Source organism: Mus pahari, chromosome 1 (genome assembly GCF_900095145.1).
Source record: "Mus pahari chromosome 1, PAHARI_EIJ_v1.1, whole genome shotgun sequence".
Taxonomy (NCBI): domain Eukaryota; kingdom Metazoa; phylum Chordata; class Mammalia; order Rodentia; family Muridae; genus Mus; species Mus pahari.
The window spans coordinates 73,193,300-73,221,266 of record NC_034590.1 but is presented as its reverse complement, the minus strand read 5'-3'; the positions used below and the strand labels follow the sequence as shown (position 1 = coordinate 73,221,266).

At 40.7% G+C, this 27,967-nt stretch overlaps 1 protein-coding gene across 4 annotated transcripts in view; it reads right to left on the bottom strand.

Annotated features, from left to right (window-relative positions):
• Stim1 (stromal interaction molecule 1) overlaps positions 1–27,967 on the bottom strand; it is a 180,512-nt gene that overhangs the window by 62,494 nt on the left and 90,051 nt on the right. For all 4 annotated transcript variants that reach the window (XM_021199447.1, XM_029539084.1, XM_021199457.2 and 1 more), the window contains exon 2: positions 20,891–21,021. In XM_021199447.1, the coding sequence (XP_021055106.1) occupies positions 20,891–21,021 (131 nt within the window). The remainder of the gene's footprint in view (positions 1–20,890; positions 21,022–27,967) is intronic.

Here is a 27,967-nt window from a genome sequence, read left to right as displayed (position 1 = left end):
ATAGGGAACTTTCGGGATAACATTTGAAATGTAAATAAAGAAAATAATAATAAATTTTTAAAAAGAAATTACAAAAAAAATACAGAATCCTTAACTGCTTCCCAGTTCTCTGCCACAAGGAAGCTTCCTCCAAAGCAGCGACATCTTTTCTTTCCCTTATGTCCAACACCAGCACGAGTGAAAGCAGAGAATACGTGGCTGACGAAGGGCAGCCTTATCATGGAACCATCCTATTAGGTACATGACACTGCTCAAATCCTAAAGGCAACATCTAAGGTTGAAGCTTTCCATGCATCAGAGCAGAACAGCAAAGACTGGGTCACTCTAACATCTCCAGTCTTGCAAACTATTAGGACCAAAGTATCCAAAAACAGTCAAGGACTGCCAGTTGGTGACCTTTGTTTTATGATAGAAGGACAGAAATAGATCACTAATTAGAAAGAATTTCCTCAGAGAGAAAAGAACCTCTTCTTAATTGGGGTCAACGATGCCATATCTACACAGAATGAATACACAGCACTGGACAGAATGCAGCAGGGAGGATATCTGCAGTCTATGCCATACCACCATGAACACCCAATCTCCAAGCTAAACTGGGTCAGTTGGGCTAATGCCTAGATGGAAGAAAGGATATTTATAAAAACTGATGGGATAGAAGGCACTTATAGCTTGACACCATGAGAAGCTATACGGATGAAGTCTCCAGTAAAACTGAGGAGGAGATTCTCCAAGAACCCACAGGCCACTCAAGCCAGGAGAGCAGTTAGGCTGATTGCAGATTCTCACCTAGCTCAGAGGAACAAGTTCGCATCACTGAGTACCCGCATTTTAAAAAAAAAAAAAAAAAAGGAGAGATCTCATACTAGAAACTTAATAGCACACCTGAAAGCTCTAGAACAAACGTAAAAGTCACACCAAAAAGTAGACAGCAAGAAATTATCAAACTCAGAGCTGAGATCAATAAAGTAGAAACAAACAAAATAGACAATGCATCAATAAAACAAAGAATTGGTTCTTTGAGAAAAATCAGTAAGGTTGACAAATCCTTATCCAAATTAACTAAAAGACAAAGAAGAATATTAAAGTTAACTAAAATCAGAAAGGGGGATTTAACAATAGACATTGAGGAAACTCAGAGAATCATAGGACATGCATTAAAAACCAGTACTTTGCCAGGCAGTGGTGGTGCACGCCTTTAGTCCCAACACTCAGGAGGCAGAGGCAGGAGGATTTCTGAGTTCGAGGCCAGCCTGGTCTACAGAGTGAGTTCCAGGACAGCCAGGGCTACACAGAGAAACCCTGTCTCAAAACAAAACAAAACAAAAAAAACAGCCTGTACTTAACCAAGTTGGAAAATCTAAAAGAAATGGGAAATTTCCTTGATACATTCCTCTTCCAAAGTTAAATCAAGACCAGATAAGCAATTAAAGCAGATGTATAACCCCTATGAAATGGGAGCAGTCACTAAAAGTCTCGCAAACAAAAAAGCCAGGGCCAGAGGGTTTTACTACAGAATTCTATTACTCCACAAAAGAGAAACAGAAGGGCCATCGCCTAATCCATCTTATGAGGCCATAGTTACCTTGATATTTAACGCACATGAAGACCCAACAAAGAAAATTACAGACCAATTTCCCTTATGAACATAGGTGCAAAAATTCTCAATGAAATACTTGCAAACCAAATCCAAGAACACATCAAAAGATCATCCACCATGATTACCCCAGAGATGCAGGGACAGTTCAACATACATAAATCAATAAATGCAGTCTATCACATAAACAAACTGAAGGACAGAAACAGCATGATATTCTCATTACATTTAGAAAAGGCTTTTGATAAAATCCAATACCTCTTCATGATAAAAGTCCAGGAGATATTAAGGAAACATTAGGACATACCTAAACCTAATAAATGCAGTTTACAACAATCTCATAGCCAACATCAAATTAAATGGAGAGAAACTCCAAACAATTACACTAATATCAGGAGCAATACACACCCTTCATTCCTATTCAGTGTATACTTAAAGTCTTAGCTAGAGTAGTAAGATAGCAGAAGGAGACCAAGGGCGTACAAACTGGAGAAGAAGCAGTACCTTTATTTGCAGATGATAGCACCTAAAAATCCCACCAAAAACTCCTATAGCTGATAAACTCTTTTAGCAAAAACACTGAATACAAAAAATTAACTCACATAATTCAGTAGCCTTCTATATACAAGTGACAAACAGACTGAGAAAGAAATCAGGAGGGCTGGAGAGATGGCTCAGTGGTTAAGAGCACTGACTGTTCTCCCAGAGGTCCTGAGTTCAATTCCCAGCAACCACATGGTGGCCCACAACCATCTGTAAATGGGATCTGATACCTTCTTCTGATGTGTCTGAAGGTAGCTACAGTGTACTCATTAATTAATTAATTATTAATTAAAGAAATCAGAAAATGACCTCAATATAAAACATTTTGAGGAAACTTTAACCAAGAAAGTGAAATATTTGTATATAAAAACCATTAAAACACTGAAGAAAGAAACTGAAGAAAATATCAGAAGATGGAAAGATCTCCCATGCTCATGAATTAATAGAATTAATATAGTAAAAGTGGCCATCCTACCAAAATAATCTACAGATTCAAGGCAATATCTATCAGTATTCCAGGACAATTCTTCACAGATCTTGATAGGACAATCTTCAGCTTCATATGGAATAGGAAACACCAAGGATAGCTAAAACAATCCCGAATAATAAAAGAACGACTGGAAGTATCATGACCCCCAATTTCAAGTTGGACTACAGAGCTATAGCAATAAAAACCACTTGGTACTAACACAAAAAGTGACAGTTTTTTGCAAACTGATCAAGACCTAGACATTAATCCACACACTGATAGACATCTGATTTTGATAAAGCCAGAAATACACAGTAGGAAAAAGATTCCATCTTCATCCAACTGGACATCTATGTGTAGAATGCAAATATATTCATATTTATCATCCTGCACAAAACTTAACTCCATATCAATCAAAGACATCAACATAAAACCAGATACACTGAACTTGATAGAAGAGAAAGTGGGGAAGAGCACTGAACTCACTGGCCCAGGAAAAGACTTTCTGAACAGAAAACACTGTTAGCTCAGGCACTGAGATCCACAATTAATAAGTGGAACTTCCTGATACTGAGAAGCTTCACCATCATTCAAAGTGGCAGCCAACATAACGGGAAAAGATTTTTACCAACTACACATCCAAAATATATAAAGAACTAAAGAAACTAGATATCGAGAAAACAAAGAACCCAATTAAAATATGGGGCACGGATCTAAAGAGAGAATTCTAAAAAGGGGAAACTCAACTGGCTGATAAACACTTAAAGAAACCCTCAACCTCCTTAGATATCAGGGAAATGCAAATCAAAACTACGTTGAGATTTCATCATATATCTATCAGAACAATTGAGATTAACAAAACAAGTGGGCTCATGCTAGCAAGGATGTATAGGGAAATACTCATTCACTGCTCATGGATAAATTGTACAGGATAAATTGTTCAGTTACAATGGAAATAAGTATGGTGGTCCTTAGGAAGATAGGAACCAATCTACCTCAAGACCCAGCGATACCACTCCTGGGCATATACCCAAAGGATGCTTCATTCTATCACAGAGACATTTGTTCAAACATGTTCTTATTGCTCTACTCATAGTGCCAGAAATTAGAAACAACTTATACATCCCTCAACAGAAAAAGATGTTTTTTAAATATGGTACATTTACACACTGAGTAAAGTAAATGGATGGAACTAGAAAAAAATCATTCTGAGTGGGGTCTCCCAGACTCAGAAAGACAAACATGGTATGTACTTACTTATACATTGATATTAGCTGTTAAGTCAATGATAACAAAACTACAATCCGTAGAACCACAGAGACTAGGTACAGAATAGGGGAGAACAGAGAAATCTCATTAGGGAAGAGAAATGGAATAAGTAGTTATGGATGGATGGATGGATGGATGAGCTGGAACAGGAGGATCAAGTGTGGAGGGGGAGGGGAGAGGACAAAGGAAGGTATATGGGAGAGACAGCTAAAATTAAGGGCTGTTTGAGGGGTAGTATGGGAACCTAATACAGTAAAAGCTTCTAAGTATACACATATATGAAGGTGATCTAAATAAAATCACCAAATAATGGGAGGGACAGAGTTCCAACTGGACATCTCTTGTCACAAAATGAAACTTCCTCCATGGGGATTGGATTACATCTAATGAGTTTTTGGCCAAAGTGGTCCCATGGAAATCCCCAAATCAAGTCTATTGCAAAGACTATCTCTCCACAAACTGACAGCAAGGCCCCATTGCTGCAGACAACACTTACACAACTCATTTAGCATGGAGAAGTTGAGCTGGTGCCTGCAAAGAGCATTTATCCCTACTTTCTAGTGCCCTTGGTACAGAAAGGTACTCTGTATGCTACCAGAAAAGAAATGTAAACACAATTCCAGACACAAAACTTTGATCTACAACGCTGGTCAGCTTGCACTATGTGCTAGGACAATGGTAGCACAAAACTTGTGGGAATAGCCAATCAATATCTGATTTGACTTGAGGCCCTCTCCATGAGATGAGTTTATACCTAAAACTGTTTGAATGACTAAGAACCTGAGACTAGAGAGCCCAGAGACCTAGAATAAAAACATATACTGCTGTTCTTTAAAAAAAAAAAAGTAGCAATAAAATGACTCTTCATGACATCCTGCTATACTCAGCCATCCTCAGAGAAGCTTCCTCCTGCTGCAGATGGGGATAAACATGGAGACCCACAGCCAGACCTTATGCAGTGAGTTAGAGACCTTGAAATGCTCAGCCCTAGATGGGATGTCTCCATTAAATCTCTCCCCTCAGGGCTCAGGGAGCCCCATGGAAGAGCAGACACAAAGAGTGTGAGAGACAGAGGGGACGGAGGACACCAAGAACAAGGCCTGTAAATCAACGCTATCCATGTATGTATGGCCTCACAGAAACTGAAGCAGCATGCTCAGGGCCTGTGTGCACCAGGTAGGATCCTAACGCTGAAAGGAGAAGCAGACGCACATCTCCATCCTTCCATCCCTCACCCAGAAGCAATCTCCAACAGATAACCACTTGAAAATGAAAATTTAGCTTCCTCCAAAGGATCAATGGAGAAAAAAATAGTATTCTTACGGTTCGGCTGCATGCCGCCGCAGTAGATGGCCAAGAGAAACAGAACAAAACAAAACAACACAAAACTCAGCAGTGTCTTTGGAGATTCCTTGTCTAATTGTCTAATTAATGTATCAGGACTCCTTTTTTTTTTTTTTTTTCAATTTTAACTAATTACTTTTAAATTTTTTATTTATATATTTTTCTTTCTCTCCTTTTACCCTATAAGTCCTTTGTGTATGTACTAAGGCTCACAGTTTAGTGTTTTTATGGAATTACTACATGTGCAAATGATGGGTCTCTGTTCCTTGTGCCTTCTCCTGGTCTCTTTCCTTCTGCTTGTTTTGCCCAATTCTAATGTGTTAGGTTTTGTTTTCTAGTATTATATTTTGTTATATTCTATTACATTGTATTACAGAGGCTTGTTTATTCTCTAATGAGAAATAGGAAGAGAGTAGACCTGGATGGGAGGGGAGGTGGGCAGGAACTGAGAGGAGAAGAGGGAGAGGAAACCATAATCTGGATATATTATCTGTGAAAAGAAATCTATTTTCAAGAAAAAGAAAAAACTGAGGAAGATATCTTTCAAAAGCTCTAAGAGCATATAACAAATAAAGAAAACATATGCTCAAGAAAACCTACCAAAATTTGATAAGAAAGCAAAAGTGTAGCAGTGTTTGACCCTGCTACTAACTGACTCTGCCCACAGAGACAGTAAATCTGTCCTAAGTACAAAGTAAGTACAAAGGTAAGTACAAAGTATAAAGTAAGTAAGTACAAAGGGCTGCTTTTCCCCTAGATGCCTAGAGATCGGATACTAACATTCCATATCTTACTACCAGCTACCCATGGCTGATGTCAAGTTCTATGAATGTGGTCACCAGGCAGGCCTGTCACCTTCTGCTCAGCCCTCATACTGTCAGGATGCAGCAGCACGGCAGATGCTGGACTTCCAACTACCAGTTCCACAACTAATAAGGTAACAATCAATGGAGACCTGAAGCTACTGATGTCCAACTGACAAGTACTCAACTCCTAAAGGGAGAGTATTATTTAAGGATCGTTCTAGAACCTTTGCTCAAAGGCATTGCCTGGAGGGAAATCAGGCTTCAAATCCCTATAAGTTCAAGACTAAAGATGCCATGTAGACAGTATTAGTTGTGGTAAAAAGACATCTGGAGAGGTATTTATGGTTTCCTGAAGTGTCCCCTCTTCTCTACAGAGAACACATTCCATTTCCGTCCCACCCCTACATGTGCACATACTATGTTAAATGGTGGACAGTACCAAACTCTATGGAGAATGGATTTTTCTCATACAAATATACCAATGATATGTTAACTCCATATTAGGATGATGATACTGTGACAATAACTTTTGCAATTTGAGATATAACAACAAAATTATTTTTACACTTTCACAGATAGGTTGATTTTCACTGCTTAACAACTTCAGCATATCTCTTTTTTCTTTTCTCATTAACTGAAACTTTCACCTTTTCTCTTAAAACACTTTATTCTTTTTCTTTGGCATGTCTAACTTGCCAGTATTGCTACTTGTTCCACTTCTATTAAGTAAACAAGGGTTGCTTGAACACAGCATTGCAATACCACTCAATGTACCTGACATTCAGAGTGACTAACAGGTGGCTATCATATATAGCAAGGATACTCTGAACAGAGAGATGATTCACACCCAGGAATGGTCAAAGCATTTGATTTCAACATTCTACACAGAATAGTTCATAATTTAAAATTTACAGGGGCCGGGGCATGGCTAAGTGGTAGGATACCTTCCTTCATGTACAAGGTCCTGAGTTCAATCCCCAATAACAACATATACATAATAAAAGCTTATGAATTGCTTTTTATGGAATTTTTCACTTAATATTTTATATCACAGTTGAACTCAGATGAAACTAGGGAAAATAAAGCCTACGTGAACATTATATATCAAATTATATATCAGAGTTTGCTAGAGAGAACTGGATACAAAGTATCTGGAAAGAACTCCCCGGTGTAAGTGCAAATCTCAAGAAATGATCCCTTCAAAGGAGATCTAATACAACAGGGTCATGCTAAGTAATTTATACCCCAAGGCACTGCTGAAAATAAGAAAGTAATAATATTACAACTGATGGAGCTTCAAAACTGGATGAAGCAGGAAAAGAGATGTCAAATACAGCTCTGCCAGAACCATTATCACCGAAAAATGCCTGTGTCCATGTGTAAGACTGTATGTTCTATGGAGTGGAATCAAAGAGAGTGGAGAGGAAGACTGTTAAAATAATCTAGCTGGTCATTAAACAAGTAAAAACAAGTAAATAAGTCCCACAGAAGTTGGTATAGTACCTGAAGTTGCTATCATATGTCCTTTCAAAAAGACCTGCAAGATGTATGAATAGAAAAGTAAAACCACACAACAGAAAGGCAAGCAACAGAACTCCCTTTAAGAGTGACTACATTCACTGATAAGCGGATATTAGCCCAGAAACTCAGAATACCCAAGATACATTTTGCAAAACACAAGAAAACCAAGAAGGATGACCATCGTGTGGATACTTCATTCCTCCTTAGAATAAGGAACAAAATACCCATGAAATGATATAGATACAGAGAAAAAATTTAGAGCTAAAATGAAAGGATGGACTATCCAGAGACTATCCCATCCGGGGATCCATCCCATCATCAGCCATCAAACCCAGATACTAATGCACATGCCAACAAGATTCTGCTGAAGGGACCCTGATATNGCGGCCTCTTGTGAGGCTATGCCAGTGCCTGGCAAACACAGAAGTGGATGCTCACAGTCAGCTATTGGATGGAACACAGGGCCCCCAATGGAGGAGCTAGAGAAAGTACCCAAGGAGCTGAAGGGGGCTGCAACCCTGTAGGTGGAACAACAATATGAACTAACCAGTACCCCTGAGCGCGTGTCTCTAGCTGCATATGTAGCAGAAGATGGCCTAATCGGCCATCATTGGGAAGTGAGGCCCCTTGGTCTTGTAAACTTTGTATGACCCAGCACAGGGGAAGGCCTGGGCCAAGTAGTGGGAGTGGGTGGGTAGGGGAGCAGGGGCGCGGGGGGGGAGTATAGGGAACATTCGGGATAGTATTTGAAATGTAAAGAAAGAAAGTAATAATAATAAAAAGAAAAAAAGAAAAAAAAGAGTGACTACATGTCAAGTTTAACAGAAATAATACCAGAACAGCCATTTTAATTATGTTCAAATAGAGAGGAAATCATATATGATAATCACCTCCCCATTACTGTAACAATTTCTTCAGAAAACCTAAGGGGAAAAAGATTTATTTTGGCTCCTGGTTTCAAAGGCTTTGATCTATGGTCAATTGGATCCATTGCTTTCATGCCTTGGGTAAGGTAGAAACAGCGTGGCAGAAGGCATGAGGAAGGAAAGCTACTCTCCACATGGTAGTCAGGAAATAGAGCAAGAGAAGGCATGTCTTAGGAATAAGGTATAACCTTCAAAGGCAGGCCTTTAGTGACTTCCTGTTACTGAACCTCTCCTTTCCATACAGCTAATAATTGAAGTCAAGCCTATTGATGAAGTAAGCTCCACTTATGATCTAACTACTTCTCAGTAGTACCACTACCTAAAAACTAAGCCTTCTATACATGAGCCTTTTGGAAGAATACTTTATATGCAAACCATAATACCATGGTTCAAGTAAAGTAACACATGAGACAATGTTGTACTCCTTGGAAGGTAGAAGTGGTAGAATCAGAAGTTGTCCTTGTTCATATAGCAAATCTGAGGTGCATGGCTATGTGGATGGAGATATATATATATATATATATATATATATATATATATATATATATATATATGGAAGGCCTATGGCTACTGGGCACTGAGAAGAAATGAACAGAAACTAAGCAACACACTACTGTACTGTGTGCATGACTCTTATCTACAAAGGATCCTTCGTATCCATGTAGGGTTTTTGGTTTTTTGGGTTTTTTTTTTTTTTGTTTTTTGTTTTGTTTGTTTGTTTAAGCCTCCTATCACTCACTGAAGAAATCTACTACTGATGTCCCTGGGTGGTGAAGGATCTTCTGTAGACATCTCCCTACTCATGTCTCCCAAATAGGCTATGTTTTTGGCTTCCTACCTACCTTCAAAACTCATCAAATTTCCCTTTTCTCAAATGCTCTTCTTTTACCTGGTAAGCTCCAGCTCATCTTTAAAAATTAAGTTCCAGTTTTATGTCCTCTCCAGAGCCTGCTCCTAACATACCTCAGTTAAAGTAGAGCTAGCTCTATTGAGTGTTCACCATTTTGAGGACAAAATTCTAAGTTCTTCAGTATTGTGTAGTCTGCCTAAGGCCTGCCTTTCTGACCTCATCTCCTACTTTATCTACCTGTAATATTCAATGTTCAAATGAAGAGACTACTGACTCACTAGCTGTCAATGACATCACCCTTGGTCCTCTACCTGGTATATATACTTCTCAGCCATCTCCCCAGGATAACTGCTCAACCTCCTTCCAGGTTTATCTGAAGCACCATCTCTCTGGGTCTTCCTTTGCCATTCTCAGATGGTTAATTTCCTTCTCTTTTCCCAAAACATGTTGAGTTCACCTGCTTGTATAAATAAAATTTTATTACATTTATTTACTCAGTGTGTACCACAACATGCTTGTGGAGGCCAAAAAATAACTTGTGGAAGTGTGTTCTCTCTTTCTACCATGTGGGTGCCAGGGACCAAACTCAGGTCATCAGGCTTGGCAAGATGCCTTTACTGATGATCCATCTCACTGGTCTCTATGTCTTATCACAAAACCCAGCCTGGAGCTCACTATGTAGCTGACAGTAGCCTTGAACTCCTGATACTGCAGTTTCAACCTTCTGAATGCTGGAATTATGGGACTGTGGCACCATGCCCACCAATGATATACAAAATCTTCATAGGAGGAAAGCGTGTCTGCTTTACTGTCTTTTGTAGACCCAGTAGTCAGCACTAAATACTGGAGCAAAAATTAAATATTTGGAGAAGGAAGAGAAGAGGTTGAGGTGGTGAAGAGAGAACAAAACAAAAACAGAGAGGGTCATTAATCCTCGATTGAAGCAAAAGTATTGGAAGTCAATTCTTCCTAGTATTTTTGATTCACACTAAACATGACATACACATAGACAGAGACATGTGGGTAAATATACATGTTGATTACATTATCAGCAACTTTGAGGCTTCCATTTTACCTCCAGGCTGCACATACTGTAGGCCTAACCCTTTGCCCCTAACCTTTTTTATTCTGACTCAATTTTCCTAACTCAGAATTTGTTCTTCTTTTTGTTACAGACAGTGATGTATCTAAATGCAGAAAGACATATACCCCTACAAGTACAAAGTAATATACATACAGATAAAAAAACATAAGGATGCTAATACATATAGTCAGCAGCAGGACTGTCATCAAGAAGAGACAAAGCAAACGCCACAACAAAGAAAGGAGGAGGGAAAACAACAGCCTGCATAGTGAGAAAGAATTTCCCTGTCTGTCAAAGCAAGCCACCTTCTGGTCTTCCTGGAAGCATGACGAAGGCTATCTGGGGGAGCTGCTGCCTCAGCCTGTATCTGGCAAGTCACTGAGACAGATTGCAGAGCACGCCTACTCTCTGAAATGTGTAGCTCCGTGTGTCTGCCAACTGGGACCCTTGCTTGAGTGCCAAATGACAATGTATCTTCCCCTTTACACCATATACTAGGTCATCACAACTGATTCTTCTTGAAACTCCTACAGCCCTCTGAATATCAGCACTCTGTCCCTTAAACTCTACTCCTGTCAGCAGGAGGCAGAATCGAGGAATCACCACAGGTTCAAGGCCAGTTTGGTCTAAAGTTTATTGATTGATTGATTGATTAATTGTATATTGATTGATTGTATATGAGTACACTATAGATGTATAGATAGATGGTTATGAGCCTTCACATGGTTGTTGGGAATTGAATTTTAGGACTTCTGCTCACTCTGGCCCAAAGATTTATAATTATAAATAAGTACACTATAGCTGTCTTCAGACACACCAGAAAAGGGCATCAGATCTCATTACGGGTGGGTGTGAACCACCATGTGGTTGCTGGGATTTGAACTCAGGACCTTCAGAAGAGCAGCCAGTACTCTTACCCGCTGAGCCATTTTGCCAGCTTCAGTTTTGTCTACTTAGTTCCAGACCAGCCAGGGCTACATTTAGTCTCAAAACAAAACAAAACAAAAATACCTAGTGTTTCTGCTATAGACCATTTTTATCTTAACTAACCCTTGCCAAAGACAAAGTGTATCTAAACCAATCTTCATCTCAATTTCATAAATGAGGAAAGTGAAGTTCTAAAATACTTGACCATAGAAATACTGGACTCAGGCCAGACTCTAAAGGTCATATTCAGACTTGATATTTGCTTTGTTTTGTTGTTTTGAGAAAGGGTCTCAATGTGTATCCCTGGCTGGCCTGGAACATGATATGTAAACTATGCTGGCCTCACAGAAATTCCCCAAGCCTCTGCCTCCAAATTACTGGTATAAAAGGTGTTAACTATTGTCTTAGGGTTTTTATTGCTTTGATAAAATACCATGATCAAAGCAACTTGGGGAGGAAAGGGTTCACTTCAGCTACAGTTTCTCATCACAGTCTATCACTGGGCTACAGAGCAAGACCCCGTCTCAAAAAACAAAAACCACATTGGGACTGGAGAAATGACTCAGTGGTTAAGAGCACTTGCTGCTCTGATAGAGGACTGAGCTCTGTTCTAAGCAACCACATTGGAAGCTCACAATGATTAACATTGCCAGGTCCAGTGGACCCAGTGACAATTTCTGGCACCAGGAACACAGGCAATATATATATGCAAAACAATCTTACACGTAAAATAAAAATAATTGACTTTTAAAAACCCATGCATGGTTCCTACCTCCTAATGGAAATTACAGTGTCCTGTGAGACAAATGAGGATGACCCCAAATAATCATGACACACACACAGTATATGCCAAATGAAAGAGGAATGTTACTTCCCAAAGTAGGGGAGATTTCTTAGGAAAAAAAAAACCATTTACTTCAAACCAGAAATATTCAAGAAAATAATTACTCCTCAGGTAAACTACCATTCATAACTGCCAATATTTTGGGCTGTCAAATGGAACAGAGGAAGGTTTGCTCCTAGCCTATGTTGTAGAGCTAGGATGCCACTCACTATCCTAAAATGCACAGATAGCTCCCCATAACAAAGAATCATCTGCACTAAAATACCAATTACAGTGAGGTTCAGAAACCTAATTTAGGCCTTGGTGATGAGAAATTTTTATAGGCAGAGCAAGAGCAGGATTACAGTTCATTTATATAAGAACACAACGGTGGTTTATGAAGAGCATGCGTGGGATATCAGTAGCATAAAGTAAGGGAACCAATTCGGTAGAACATGAACCATCAGATGACCCACAGCCAGACTGTGAGCTATAAGACTTTAATTAAATAAACAATGGTACGCTATTCACAGTTTATTTGTTTTTAAATGCAGTTAGTCACTTCCAACTCACAGAAAAACTGAGGAGTGAATGAAACCGCATACATAACCCACTAGCAAGTGTTAGGGCATGCGGTAGGGATACCCCTTTACCAGATGAAGAGACATGTCTTAGTAATCCCAGTATTCAAAAAGACAGGGCTGGCCTTCCCCCCCCCCCCCCGCCTTCCGTGCGATCGCTTGGGAAGCCTCGCCATGTACCCGTTATCTGTCACCTTGCATGCACCTCCCTGACTTTCTCGTCCTTACTCACAACACTCAATACCCCCAGAGCCCACCCAATACCGCTCAGTTTAGCACTTCATTAGAAATTGTCTTGCAGCAGGTGTAGTGCTACATGACTTTAATGCTAGCACTTGGGAGGCAGAAGCAAATAGACCTCTGTGAGTTCAAGGCAAGCCTCGTCTACAAAGTGAGTTTCAGGACAGCCAGGTCTACATGATGAGACATATCATAAGGAGTGCCTGCTGCCATAAGGAGCAGGTGGGCAAAAGACACCCAGAGCCGCCAGCTGTCCACCTGCAATGGGTGCCAGTATGTACGCAAGTTGTGGTGGAGAGATGGGAGAGAAAGAGAGGCAGAATGGGTTGAGCACAATGAAGAGAGGCAGAACTGGAAACTCAAGGGTGAAGAGGAATAGCCTGATGTCCTGATGTAAATAGCCTGCCCTACCACCTGAGACTATGGTGAAGGTCCCATCCCAGGCTGCAGCTGAGGGCCATATCTGAGTCCTTGGCATGCAGCAGTGGGGTGCCTGTGTTGATGTTCATGGATTATATATAAAAGCACCAAAGGACATGTACATGTCCCTGGTCTGGGCTGCCACCTAGGAACATGTTAATTTCCAAGGCCTGTGCAGAGCTGGCCTCAGCCCTTGCTGGCTGCAGCACTTGGGAGAGTGGGCCCTGCACCACACCTGGGTAACACAGTAGAACCGGCCCTGATGGGGGCTGTGGAAATGATGAACTGGCCCCAAGGGCATGAGCCAGGGAGAGTTGGCCCCAACACTTGTCTATCATGAAGTGGCATGGACAGGGAGAGATGATCTCCTGCCATCTCCCTTCTCATCACCTGTGACAGACGGGGGAGCTGGCCCTGAGGTCATGGGATTATGAGGTCATGACAGCAAGAGAGCTGGCCCAGCCCCTTGTTGGCTGGGGCATTGGTGAGCTAGCTGGGCCAGTGCTGGAGAGCTCACCTTGATGGTGTAGGTGCAGGGAAGTTGGCAGGCTGACCAACTCAGTTCCACCCAGGCCCAGATCCAGGGCTTTGAGTTGGCCTACCCCAACATCTTCCCCATCTATAAACTTCTGGAGTGTGTGAAGGAAACAGTCTTGCAGATCCAAAGCTGCAGGATCCCCATGACACAGGCAACAACAGATATCCAAGAGGTGTTCCAGTTAGAATCCACTACTGATAGTGTACCAAAAGCCAGAGTTCTCAAATCAGACCAAGGACTCACTGCCATGAGTATCTGCAAGTAAAGATGTGTGGACAAAGGGGTATACTGTGGGACACAATGTGATACACTACAGTTTCCAGGACAAGATTTGTTTTGTTCATTGGTTTTATTTTTTTGTTTTCTTTTGGGGAGGAGGTTGCAAGGGCAGAGGGCTGATATGAATAGATGGGGAGATGAGTGGAATTGGGATATATGATGTGAAATTCACAAAAAATAAAAAAAACAAGGGAAAGTCTTTTTTTAAAGAAAGAAAGGAGGGAGGGAGTGGCAGGTGTGGTGGTTGGAATGAAAATGTTCCCCATAGGCTCATAGAGAGTGGCACTATCAGGATGTGCAGCCTTGCTGGAGGAAGTGTGTCACTGGGGGTGGGCTTTGAGGTTTCAGATGCTCAAACCTGGCCCAGTGTCACTCTCTCTTCCTGCTGACCCAGATGTAGAACTCAAGCTACCTCTCCAGTACCATGTCTGCCTGCGTGCTACCATGCCACTATAAGCGAGCCCCAATTCAATGTTTTCCTATATAAGAGTTGCCATGGTCATGGTGCCTCTTCACAGCAAAAAAACCCTGACTAATAAGGAATGAAGGAAAAAAAAAAAGGAGAAAAATTGTCTTGCTTGCTCACTAATCATTTTGATTTTGTTGTTTTGTAACTCCTCCCACCCCAGCCCCCTTCTCTCTCTCAAAAAAAAAGAAAAAGAAAGAAAGAAAGAAAGAAAAAGAAAAGAAAAAAGAAAAGAAAAGAAAAGAAAAAGAAAAAGAAAAAGAAAAAAAAAAAGCTCAAGGACAATATCATTAGAGTTTGAGAGAAAATAGAGTAGTCAAGATATAAGACTATGGAAAAGAACAAAAGAAAGCCATACCTTTTGAGTTAGGCCAGCATGTTCAGCAGTGACTATCAGCAAGCAGCCACATGGCAAAACAGGAGTAATGTTAGAAAAACAATGAGAAAGCCCAAAGTGCTAGAGAAAGCACACTAAGGTTTTGTTTAGTGTCCTAATTAGAGTTTCCATTGCTGTGATGAAACACCATGAACAAGAGTACGTTTGGGGGTGAGGGGGCAGGGTAAGAGAGTTTATTTGGCTTAAACTTCCACATCATAGTTCATCATTTAAAAAATTCAGGATGGGGATTCAAACAGGGCAGGATCCTGGAAGCAGGAGCTGATGCAGAAGTCATGGAGGGGTGCTGCTTACTGGCTTGCTTCTTAGTTTGCTCAGCCTGCCTTCTAATAGAACTGAGGACAACCAACCCAGGGATAGCACCACTTACAATGGTGATGGGCCTTCCCCCTTCAACACAAATTAAGAAAATGCTGTACAGCTGGATATTATAGAGGTATTTTCCTAATTGAGGTTTCTTCTCCCAGATGATATTAGTTTGTGTCAGGTTAACATAAAGTTACCCAACACAGCCAGTGTCTGAAAGAAAGAGATGATGATGATGATGATGATGATGATGATGATGATGATGATGATGATGATGATGATGATGATTAGGAGGAGCAGGAAGAGGAGGAGGAAGAGAAAGAGGAAGAAGATGAAGAGAAGGAGGAAGAGGAAGAAGAGAAAGTGATGGTGGTGGTGGTATTGTTAAAATTTTCCACATCTGAAGCCAAAATTAGACCTGACTTTGCCCCTTTAAAAACTTTGAAAATTACAGCCTCTTTCTTCATTAGCAACTGGTAGGTAGCTTATGAAATTTATGCAAGTATTTAATGACTAATGCATAGAAAGCACCTTGTATAATACCAGGAACACAGAATAGACTCAATTATTATCATCATCAGAAAGAATAGATTCAAATAGGCCTGTTTTCAAAACTTGTCTTTGCTATTTACTGGCTATGTGATCTTAAGCAAAACAAAAAAAAAAAAACAAAAAAAAAACTTTAACTTAGAAGGAATTTCCCCAACTATTTAAAGAAAATAACTATTTTCAAAATTATTATCAGAATTTAATGTATACAAAGCCACAAGCACGATATCTGGCACACAATAGGTCAGCCTAGGCTACATAATCAGTGCTAGGCATACACAAGCTTCAGAGCCTGTTCGTATCTCAACAAAACACAAAATGAGTTGTGGGATGTGGCTCAGAGGCAGAGCAATTACCTAGCATTCATGAGGCCAAAACATCAAAAAAAATTTTAAAACTTAGCACTGAGGTAAACCTTTCAGTTCTTTTGGTTATCTGAAAAACTTTCCAGTATGAGGCAGAATAAAGTGGGCTTTGGGAGAAGGTGGCCTAGAGATTAAACCTAGTCCTTCATGCATGCTAGCATGCACTGTGATATATACCCCAAGCTCTTTTACTAACTTTCACTCACTAAGTTACCCAGACTAGCTCTAAACTCTGTAAGACCAGGCAGGCCTTGAACTTGTTTCCTTCCTCAGCTTTCCAAGTATCTGGGATCACAGGCTTGTGACACCACACCTGGCTTAAATGAGGTTTTAATAGTATATCCTTTCAGACTTCCTGGGTAATCTGCAGTATGCTTAGATAGGTCACAAAAGTCTGAGGTCTTTGACAACCAGTGCAACATGAATTTTTCTACACCACCTTACCATCCATTACCTCAGCTCTGCTATATCTACCTAACTTTCTAGCTAGATCCTGAACGCCAATCTGTCTCACACATGTTTGGACAACTGAAGCACACACAGTTTTACTAGTTTCTCACTCTAGATCTCAAAATGACAAGTGACCATGAAACTGCACAATAGTGAATCTCTAACCTCTGACCACAGAGAGCTGAGATTACAGTGAGAACGGGGCACCCCAGGCAAGGCAGAAGCTATGCTGAAAAGGAACATCATCTCACCACTGGTGAGAAAGTGGGTGACAGCTTTTGTGTTATTTTAGAACAGTTTGTGCTGATGAGATTTTTGTTGTGGTAACATTCCTCTAGGATTCCTCTAAGGGAACATTTTCTTCCTTTCCTCTTTGACAAAGCAACTCAACAAAATGTGAAAAGGGGAGGAGTGTTGACAAAGATATCCAGAAATGTGCAGAGCTTGTATTATATCAACATTATTTTTTGAGACAGGATCTCACTCTTTAGACCAGGCTGGCCTCAAATTCACAGAGATCTTCCTGCTTCTGCCTCCCAAGTGCTGTTACATTACTTTTCAAAAATTAAAAAAAGATTTACTTATTTTATGTGTATGAATATCTGTTTTCCCTGCATTGTAGTGGCAGTCAAGAGGGTGTTGGATCCCCTGGAACGAGAGTTACAGACAGTTGTAAGCCCCCACGTTGATACTTAGAGCCAAACCCTGGTCATCTGTAAGAGCAACAAGCACTCTTAACCTCTGACCATCTCTCTAGCCGTTACTACATCACTTTCCCAGTTGTTGAGCTCCTCATTCTCCAGTCTCTGGGCAATGCTAGGAAAATGATCAGGATATTTCTAGACCTCTTTCCTAACAGGAACGTGGTCCCTTGAAGGCCAGTAATATTTCTAGATGAGACTTAAAAATTTAAATACATTGCCCATAGTTGTTGGGTCTGTTTAGCTTCTAATTAACAGACTCAATAAATACAGTACTCAATAAATACAGAACATCTAGGGCCCCATGTTCCTTGCCAGTTTTTAGTTCAGTGATTGGTTCCTTTGTTTAACCAAACCACTCCACTGTGCTTCTTACCACAGCTATACTTACATCATCACTCTGATTCTCTATAACTCAGGTGACTCTACCACTTCTAATCTATTCAAACTCTACCTTATTCACCCTTCAATTCCTTACACACTATTGATCTTTACAGAAGAATCCCCTCTACCAATCAATTAGCAGAATGCTGTTTTCTACTTGCCCTGTCTTCAATGACGGAGGATTCAATATTTAATGAGCCAGTCTCCTCCATAACAAAATATCTCTAACTATTAAGCAATTCTTTATCCCAGAAAAATAATCCTAGCTTTTAATTGGTCCTGTTCTACCCAGAAACTTAGAATACCCAAGATACATTTTGCAAAACACAAGAAAACCAAGGATGACCATTGTGTGGATACTTCATTCCTCCTTAGAATAAGGAACAAAATACTCATGAAAGGATATAGGTACAGAGACAAAATTTAGAGTTAAGATGAAAGGATGGACTATCCAGAGACTACCCCATCCAGGGATCCATCCCATCATCAGCCACCAAACCCAGATACTAATGCACATGCCAGCAAGATTCTGCTGAAGGGACCCTGATATAGTGGCCTCTTGTGAGGCTATGCCAGTGCCTGGCAAACACAGAAGTGGATGCTCACAGTCAGCTATTGGATGGAACACAGGGCCCCCAATGGAGGAGCTAGAGAAAGTACCCAAGGAGCTGAAGGGGGCTGCAACCCTGTAGGTGCAACAACAATGTGAACTAACCAGTACCCCCTGAGCGCGTGTCTCTAGCTGCATATGTAGCAGAAGATGGCCATCATTGGGAAGTGAGGCCCCTTGGTCTTGCAAACTTTATATGACCCAGCACAGGGGAAGGCCTGGGCCAAGTAGTGGGAGTGGGTGGGTAGGGGAGCAGGGGGGGGGAAGTATAGGGAACTTTCGGGATAACATTTGAAATGTAAATAAAGAAAATAATAATAAAAAATAAAATAAATAAAGGAAACAATACAATACATAATAGCATGGGCTTTGAAATCAGATATAGGCCCAAATCTAGTATGTATCTTTAAGTACATGTGTAAACTTTCTAGCATCTCAGTTCCCTAATAATAAAACCAATTTCCAAAGACTGTTAAGAAAATTAGAGTAACTATGTAAAGAGCTTATTGAGGTCTCACACAGAGTAAGAGATCAATCAATGACAACTAGTTCCACAGTTTTCATTACCATTTGCTTTAGAGAAGGTCTAATGTAGCCGTAGCCTTGGTCAGACTCGACTTGAACTCCTGATTCTCTTTCCCCCACATCCAGAGCGCTGGATGTGAACAGGACTGTGTATGTGCAGGGCTGAACCACAATGCTCAGCCAATTTGTCATTTTCAAAATCGACTTCTTAATTCCTTCTGTATTTGAAGTCAAATATATTACTTCAGTGTCAGGGGTTTAATGTGATAATTGACCAGTCTCATCACTGAGAAATGATTAGATCACAAAAGCTCTGACTTATCAATGGATTATTGTTCTGGTGGATTAATAATATAGTTGTAGGAAATACAGTGGTGTGTCTGGGAATAAACTAAGAAGATATATCTTGTTCTACGACTGTTCTGGTCTCTCTTTTCTAATTGCCATGATGTGAGGACCTCGCTTCTGTCATGTGCTCCTTGAAATGATTTGTTTGTCTGACTAACTACATGCCCGGAAACAATTCTCAAACAGTGAGCTACAATAAATTCTTCCTTCTTTCAGTTAGTTTTCTCAGATATTTTCCCACAACAACCAGAAACCCGTTGCTTCTTTTCCAGACTCCAGTTTCTTTACTGTAGTGAGAAAAGAATGTATCTCTTAGTCTATCCTTTCACCACCCTGCCTTCATACATAGCACTGTGAAGGACACAGACAGACATTGATGTTAATGAACTGTTAGATGCTATTCATTAACGTCTATAGTCTTTATCATCCATAACCTCCTCTCTGGACAGTCTCTTGCTGTTCTAAATCATTCTGATGATGTGACATCCAAAACGGGACACAAAACTCAAAGGTAGACTATTTACAGAAAGAAGAGACTAGGCTTCTCTGTCCTAACGGACACTGTGTGACTATTGAATATTTAGCATGGCCGTGTAGCTTCAACAAACTGCTGGTTTGTGTTGAGTTTGAAATAAGAAACCTTCACATCTTTCCTACGTGATGCTCTTTTACTCTGGGCTCTACTGACCTGTAACTATAGTAATGCCAAAGGTACAACAGTAAAGCAGCTCTTTTTAAGAGTTTTTTTTCTCTAGTTCTTATTACCTGGTGTGATGGTTTGTATATTCTTGGACCAGGGAGTGGCACCATCTGAAGGTGTGGCCTTCTTGGAATAAGTGTATCACTGTGGGTGTGGGCTTAAGACTCTCACCCCAGTTGCCTGGAAGTCAGTCTTCCACTAGCAGCCTTTGGATGAAGATGTAGAACTCTCAGCTCTGCCTGTGCCATGCCTGCCTGGATACTGCCATGCTCCCACCTTGATGATAATGGACTGAACCTCTGAACCTGTAAGCCAGCCCCAATTAAATGTTCTTTTGTATAAGACTTGCCTTGGTCATGGTGTCTGTTCATAGCAGCAGTAAAACCCTAACTAAGACACCTGGCTTCTGTAAACTGTGCCTTTAAAAATAGACTGACCATCCTGAGATTTGCTTCTTCTTCCCAAGTAAGAATATAAAACCCCAAAAGGTGGGCTCTGTATATGTAGTTGATTAAAATGCTTCTATGAGAAGTCACGAACCTTGGGGAGTTTGCCTTCTTTCTCACACACCAACAGAGGGCTGCATACAGATTAACATTCTCTTTCCACAGCAAGACCACACTAAAGACCCAGGGAAACTAGAGACAGTGAGCCCATCGGAGGGATACCCTTCCCTCCCAAATAGTTAGGTCAGTGTTATGCTATCCACCAGTCAGCAAATGGAGACCTGTTATGCTGGGCATCATCCCACCTGACGGGAATTAATTCCTAGAAGGCAGCAAGCAGAGGCAGTCTCTCCACACAGATCAGTCCAGGCAGCTTTCAGGGATCATTTCACACACAGAGCGAAGAGCCACAGAAGGAAAGAAGATTACCTCATCACTTTCTTCCACATCCACATCACCATTGGCATCATCATCCATCAGCTTATGGATGTTGCGGACGGCCTCGAAGCTGAGCTTCTCATCCTCACTGTGGCACAGGGGCTTGTCAATCCGGCAAAACTCTATATGGAAAAACCAAGGGACAACATTACTCAGAGATGCCACTCAGCCCCCACCAGCTTCTTGTGTCAGCAATCTTAGCTTCCAGTTCCTGACTCCTCATAGAAGCATTTTAATCAGCTACATATACAGTGACAGGAGTGCATCATCCAACCTGTACTCGCCTCTTGGAAACTGTTGCGCTTCCCCATACAGAAGCAATGCTTTAGCATCCTAATAGCTCTCCAGCAGGCCAGTCTAACTTAGGGCTAGGCCTGCTCTAGGACACTGACAACAGTACAAAGAGCTAACTTACAAGTCAGAGTGGAAAAACCAAAGGGACAACACATACAGGGAAAAAAACTTGTATTCACTAATAATCAAGGAAATGTGTTATTTTAAATATAATTATTGGTCAAATAAACAAATGTAAATTCATATAATGTTTTTAGCACCAAAGCAATTCTAATTCTAATTCGAAAACTAAATGTCATAGTTTTCCTTTTTGTTTACTTTGTCATAAGAAACACATATAATATCGACCATAGCCTAACTAGAGAAGCCTCACATATCAATAAAGGTAGGTGGCTTTTATTGTCCTTCCTGTCCTTCAGTCCAATCTCTCCAGATTTACCCTTTGTCCTGCTATAGCCTATCCACCTAGGGACTCTTACTGACACCTCTTACTTTGTCACTAAAGGTACATATAGTGCTTTCATAAGTATTATGCAGATTTAGTAGGCTTTTTAAAATAATGGAAATAGTTTACCAGGCTCCAGGCCTTGAGGCTGGACATTCCCTAAGGTCACCCAGCACTTTCCCCAAACGCCTATGTCAACTGCAAGACGTTTGTATTCTACCAACAGGCGATATGTAACCTGAGCAGACAGACAGGTGACCTTTGCTGCTGGCAACCTCTAGCATAGAGGATTAAGGGGATGAGGCTAAGAGAGGACAAAAGTTTGATGTCCCACATAGTGTTAGAACCATATCCAGAAAATCATGTCAGCCAAAATTTACAAATAACTCCTTCATCTGAGCATTTCCTAAGCTGTCTCCTTGTCCTCCCTGAGACCTTTTCTGTATCTTCCACACAGGCAAGCTTCCCACAGCCATCTGGAATACCACAAGAGATCCACATATTTATCAATACATTTTTCTTTTTACTACAATGAAAGAATCCTGAATTAAATGTCAAAAACACATATACCAAAATTCCATCCTTAATCAACTATAAACTAAGTGGCATTAGACAAGTGGTTGAACTATCTCAAACCTCCTTTTCTTATCTGCAAAATGAAGTAATAATCTGCTACATGCACTTTTGTGAGAATGACATTTAACTGTATGTATTAAAGCACCTCTCACGCAAGGCATGGTGTTGCCCAGGCATAATAACAGAATCAAGAGCACAGCACTTGGAGTCTTGACGACTTAGGGAAACCAAAGCCAGGTTGGATGATATGAGATCCTGTCGTTACATAAAAAAAAAATTTAATTTGAAAATAAATAATCATCTGATATTTAATACATTTCCAATATTCTTTCTCCCTGATCAGCAGGTGAATAATTTCCATCTCCACATAACTGACTTTTCCTGACAGAATTAGAAGAATCAAAGCAGTCCCAGTTCTCTGAATGTGAGTGACTAGCCCTGCCACTTACGTCACAGCTTCTTAAATTGTTGGTTACATAACTGAATGTGGGAGTTGAAAAGCAAAAGGTGGCAAGACAAAAAGGCTCTGAACATGCAATGACCAAAAATTAATTAAAAATAAAATGCATAATGACTCTAAGGTGTTCCCATGCTGGACTGTACAACTCCACTGCAGCCTTGGTTCTGAACGCACACATGCCGACTCTGCACAGAGCGGGCCATCGCACCACACAGCACCAAGGAACACTTGCCTGGAAACACTGCGGCTCAGATGTCAGACTTTGGTGGGAAAAGGGATGAGGCAAGGTCTAGCCCGGAACTCATTATATAGACCAGGTTGGCCTCAAACTCAAAAGAATCTGCCTACCCTACCTCCAGAGTGCTGGAATTACAAGCGTAAGCCTTGTTTTTTGAGACAGTCTGTCACTGAAACTGATGTTCACCAATTCTGCTGGGCTAGGTGGCTAGCCAGCCCCAGGCATCCTACTGTTCCTGTCTCCCCAAGCTGGAATTACAGGTGTGAAGTAGAATCCCAGCTTTGTATACTTGTACATCTGGAGTTACATAAAATATCTCAAGCAAAAAAAGGTCACATGTAGGAAAGATTTAAGAAGCCTGTTCTAAGTGAATAGACAACTGATTCACTGTAAGACTCTAACAATGACCTGAACTCCCTCCACATTTATTTGCATCACTAGTAACATTTACCACACAGTGCTACAACTGTATTTTTAACATTATGCCATTTGACTGTGATCTCCATGAATTAAGGTTAGCACATCCCTAGCAGCAACCAAAATCTAATTTCTTGATAAGATGCTCCGTTAAAAAAATTATTTAAATAATACCTTAATATTAACTTTAGGGGGAACAAAAGAAAATAACTAGAAGCAAAAAGAAGATCCAGGCCCAGGCCCAAGTTCTTGAACTTTTAATCTAATGATCTCTGTATATAGTCAAACTCTTTTTTTTTTTTTTTTTTTTGAGACAGGATTTCTCTGTTTAACAGCCCTGATTGTCCTGGAACTCACTGTAAACCAGGCTGGCCTTGAACTCAGAGGTCTGCCAGCCTCTGCCACCCAAGTGCTAGGATTAAAGGTGTGCACCACCATACCTAAACTTTTTAGTCAATTTTTTTTAATCCCAAAGAACTGTTTGATACTTATCTGGTGTCTACCGAGGGTCAGCAAGACAGTTCAGCGGATAAAGTTGCTTGGTGTGTAAGCCAATGACCGAGTTCAATTCCCAGATCTCTCATAGGGAACAGAGAAAACTACGTTCTGAAAGTTTCACCCTCTGGCCTCTATATGAGCCATGGCATGTGTAAGCCTGGACATACTCTTGCATGTGTGCACATGCACACACACACATACACACCATACATATATACAATGATAATTTTTTTTTTAAAGAAGTCAAGTGTGGTGGCAATCTTAACAAAAACTTGGAAGGTGGAGGCAGGAGGATCAGCAATGTAAAAGCAACTCAGCTATATAGGGAGCTCAAGGCTACAGAGAACTGAAATCTGGAAGAAGAGATAAGAAAACAGGTAAATGTAAACAAAGAAAAGAGATATTAAAACAAATCTTTATGCTTAGATATTAATTAGAGAATATAATGTTCCTAATACGTTAAGGAAAACAGCATGCTTAATGAAAACTGTTTTCTGGGCTGAAAAATGCAGCTCAGTTGGTAGAGTGTGCAAAGCCTGCAATCTCAGCTCTTGAGAGGGAGAAGCAGGAAGATCAGAAGTTCAAGGTCATCCTTAGCTACACATTGAATTAAGAGTGTTTCACATTTTTGTATCTACTTTCACATTTAAGCTGTTGTAACACAGCTTTCACTGAGGATCAAACACAGACATATAGATGGAAAGGGGCGGGGGTTATTTTAATAGCTTTTCCAGATAAAAACTATGGCTATTCTCTGCTTTTGTATATAAACTTGACACATGGCCAAGGTTAGTTTAAGACTACCTGCAAATCTGAAACTATATGAATAACCCTGTTGAACTCTGTAATATTCATATCCATTGGTCTACCTTGTACTTTGAATGAATCTTTTATATATGCATGCTTTTGTAATATGATACACAGCTCATTTGGAAATACTGGGATCTAGGTTATGCATAATATTCAAATGTTGACACATAGCCAGGCAGTGGTGACGCACGCCTTTAATCCCAGCACTTGGGAGGCAGAGGCAGGCGGATTTCTGAGTTCAAGGCCAGCCCGGTCTACAGAGTGAGTTCCAGGACAGCCAGGGCTACACAGAGAAACTCTGTCTTGAAAAAACAAAAACAAAAACAAATGTTGACACATTCTATTTAGACAATATCAAAATAATCATAATCATTAATGTCACCAGTGATTTAATCAGAAAAGCTATCAAACACACAGTAACTGACATAAATTTTCAGAAATTTAATTTTCACTTAAAAATTGGGATTTTACAATTGGCAGCAGATATTATCAGTTGTTTTCCTTCAAGTAAAACATTTATTTCATTCAGTTTCCAAAAACTGTCATGTTGGTTACTAATACTCAAACCTACAATCCTAGGATGCCAGGGAGCAGCTCACCACCAGGTTCAAGTCGGCCTGAAATTCAGAATAAGACCTCGTCTTAAAGGGGTTAGGGGAGCTGAGAAGAAAGCTCACCAGGTAAGAGCACCAGCTCTTCTTCCAGAGGACTGAGGTTTCATTCTCAGCACCTACATGGATACTAAGAACTATTGGTTAACTCCAGTTCCAGGGAATCTGATGCCCTTCTCTGGTGCTTTTCCTTCAGATAACCATCAATCTTCTCCATGGCGCAGAGCTTTATTAAATTATGTCCCTTGAACACAGCATGTATTTACATATGTACAGACATATTAATCTCCATTGCTATTTTCAGGCATACATCTCCTAAAATCCTTGTGATCTTTCAAAATGATAAGGCTATCTTTGTATGCTAATGGCACATCCTAATGCAACCTCTAAGCAGCATCAGGATGGGGTTGGTCACAAGAAAGGCCAAGCCGAGGTTAGGAGACTTTCACTCTCACTCCTCAACCTTCAGGAGGGGATTCAGAGTTGGGTATCTGGAGCTCACATGATGGAATGAGAGAGCTGAGTCGTGTAAGACATAAGCAGCCTCTTACTATTCTTACTATGGCAGAGGAAATTCAGAGTTCTCTCCCCAAGGCAGAGTTAGTCATTTACTGCTCACTGTCCAATGCTTCAAAGCACTTTGTACATAGTTCCAGCGCATGAATTTTCATGTTCTGCGTTGTTCACATGCCACATCCAGAAAAGGGCAAGAACCAAGTTTAACTCATTTTATTCCCGAGAGTCCGGTATGTCATCGCTGCTAACATTCTCCATTTCAAGCACAAAATCAGTAAATGCTGGCTGGCTAACTGAGTGAATAGATAAACCCTTGTCCTCAGAAAGAGATCAAAAGTTTAAGACTGAGAATATTAACCCTGGGAAGACTCTCAGATCTGGTTAAGAAACAGAAGTTTCAGAGACAAATTTACAAGGAAACTAAAGTGGAGATGGAGCAGGGCAGAGTAGATGAGTGGACTGACTAGAGATATGAAGACTATGGATACAGTGTTGAGAGGGGAAAGATCTCCAGTGAAACACATAGCAAGTCTAGTCACCAAGGAGAAAGATCAGATCACTGGGATGTGTACAATCCAGCCAATTTGAGAGATGTTCCTGCACTTATTAGAACACCATGTCCTCATGTCCAAGAAGAGACCCAGTTCTCAGCAGGAGGCAGGAATTCAGAAGAGCTTTAGAGCCTTTATTCTGAACAAAACTGGCACTGCCTTCAGTTTTCCAAGCAGCACTGACAGTAATAACCCAAGATTCAAAACTCTGAGAGCTTACTTCTCTCTCGGGGGTCATTTATCAAAAGCAGAGTGGTGGCACAAGCCTATAATCCCAGCATTCAGGACAGAGAAGTAGGGGGAGCACCACAAGTGCCAGGCCAGCCTACTCTACAAAGCAAGTTCCAGGCTAGCCAAGATTTCAGAATGATTCTCTGCTGTGAGCCACCTGACATGGGTGCTAAGAACTAGACTTGGATCCTCTATAAGAACAGTAAGCATTCATAACTTCTGAACCATTTCCCCAGCCCTCCTTATTATTATTATTATTATTATTATTATTATTATTATTATTATTATTGGTTTTTCGAGACAGGGTTTCTCTGTATAGCCCTGGCTGTCCTGGGCTTTGTAGACCAGGCTGGCCTCAAACTCAGAAATCTGCTTGCCTCTGCCTCCCCAGTGCTGGGATTAAAGGCGTGCGCCACCACGTCCAGCATTATAGATGTTTAAAATTTTTTTGTTTGTTTTTTGTTTTTTTGTTTTTGTTTTTCAAGGCAGGGTTTCTCTGTATAGCCCTGGCTGTACTGGAACTCACATTGTAGACCAAACTCAAAAATCCGCCTGCCGCTGCCTCCCAAGTGCTGGGATTAATGGTGTGCGCCACCACGCCTGGCGCTTCTCATTATTCTTAAGATAAACTTCAAAATTCTTCTTGTTTGTTTGTTTGTTTGTTTTTCTGGTGCTGGAGAATTAACCCAGGGTATTTTGTGAATTAAGCAGCATCTCTATTATACAGCTACGCTGCCAGCCCTGTGTATAGATCTTTTTACTTAGCATGCATAAGATTAAATCACATTCCCCCAGCAGAGAATAGCCTGTTCTGATTTGCTTATCTGCTCACAAGTCTTTTTTCCTGATACAAAGCTACTATGAACACTTGCACACATGATTCTAAATTAAGATATACTTGCATTGCCCTTGAGTATCTAGAAATGGAAGTGCTTGGTTACATGAAAAGAATATGTTTGACTTTTTGGCAACTCCATAAGTAGTCCAACAGTGTCAACTAACCGGGAGCCCTGGGAGCTGCCTTGTCTGGCCTCAGTGGGAGAGGACGAACCTAGTCCTGTAGAGACTTGATGCTCCAGGGGGAGGGGATTCCTAGTGGGCCGCCCTCTCAGAAGCAAAGGGGATGGAGGATGGGGGCAACATTTGGGATGTAAATAAATAAAATAATTAATTGATTTTTAAAAAACTGTCAAACTTTTTCTAAAGTAGATATATCAGGAAAGGGTATGGTGGATCATACATTTCATTCCAGCACCTGGAAGGTAGAGGCAGGTGGAACTGTTAGTTCAAGGCCTGCCTTGTTATATATGTATATACACACACTCAGAGAGAGAGAGAGAGAGAGAGACAGAGAGAGACAGAGAGAGACAGAGAGAGAGAGAGAGAGAGAGAGAGAGAGACAGACAGACAGACAGACAGAC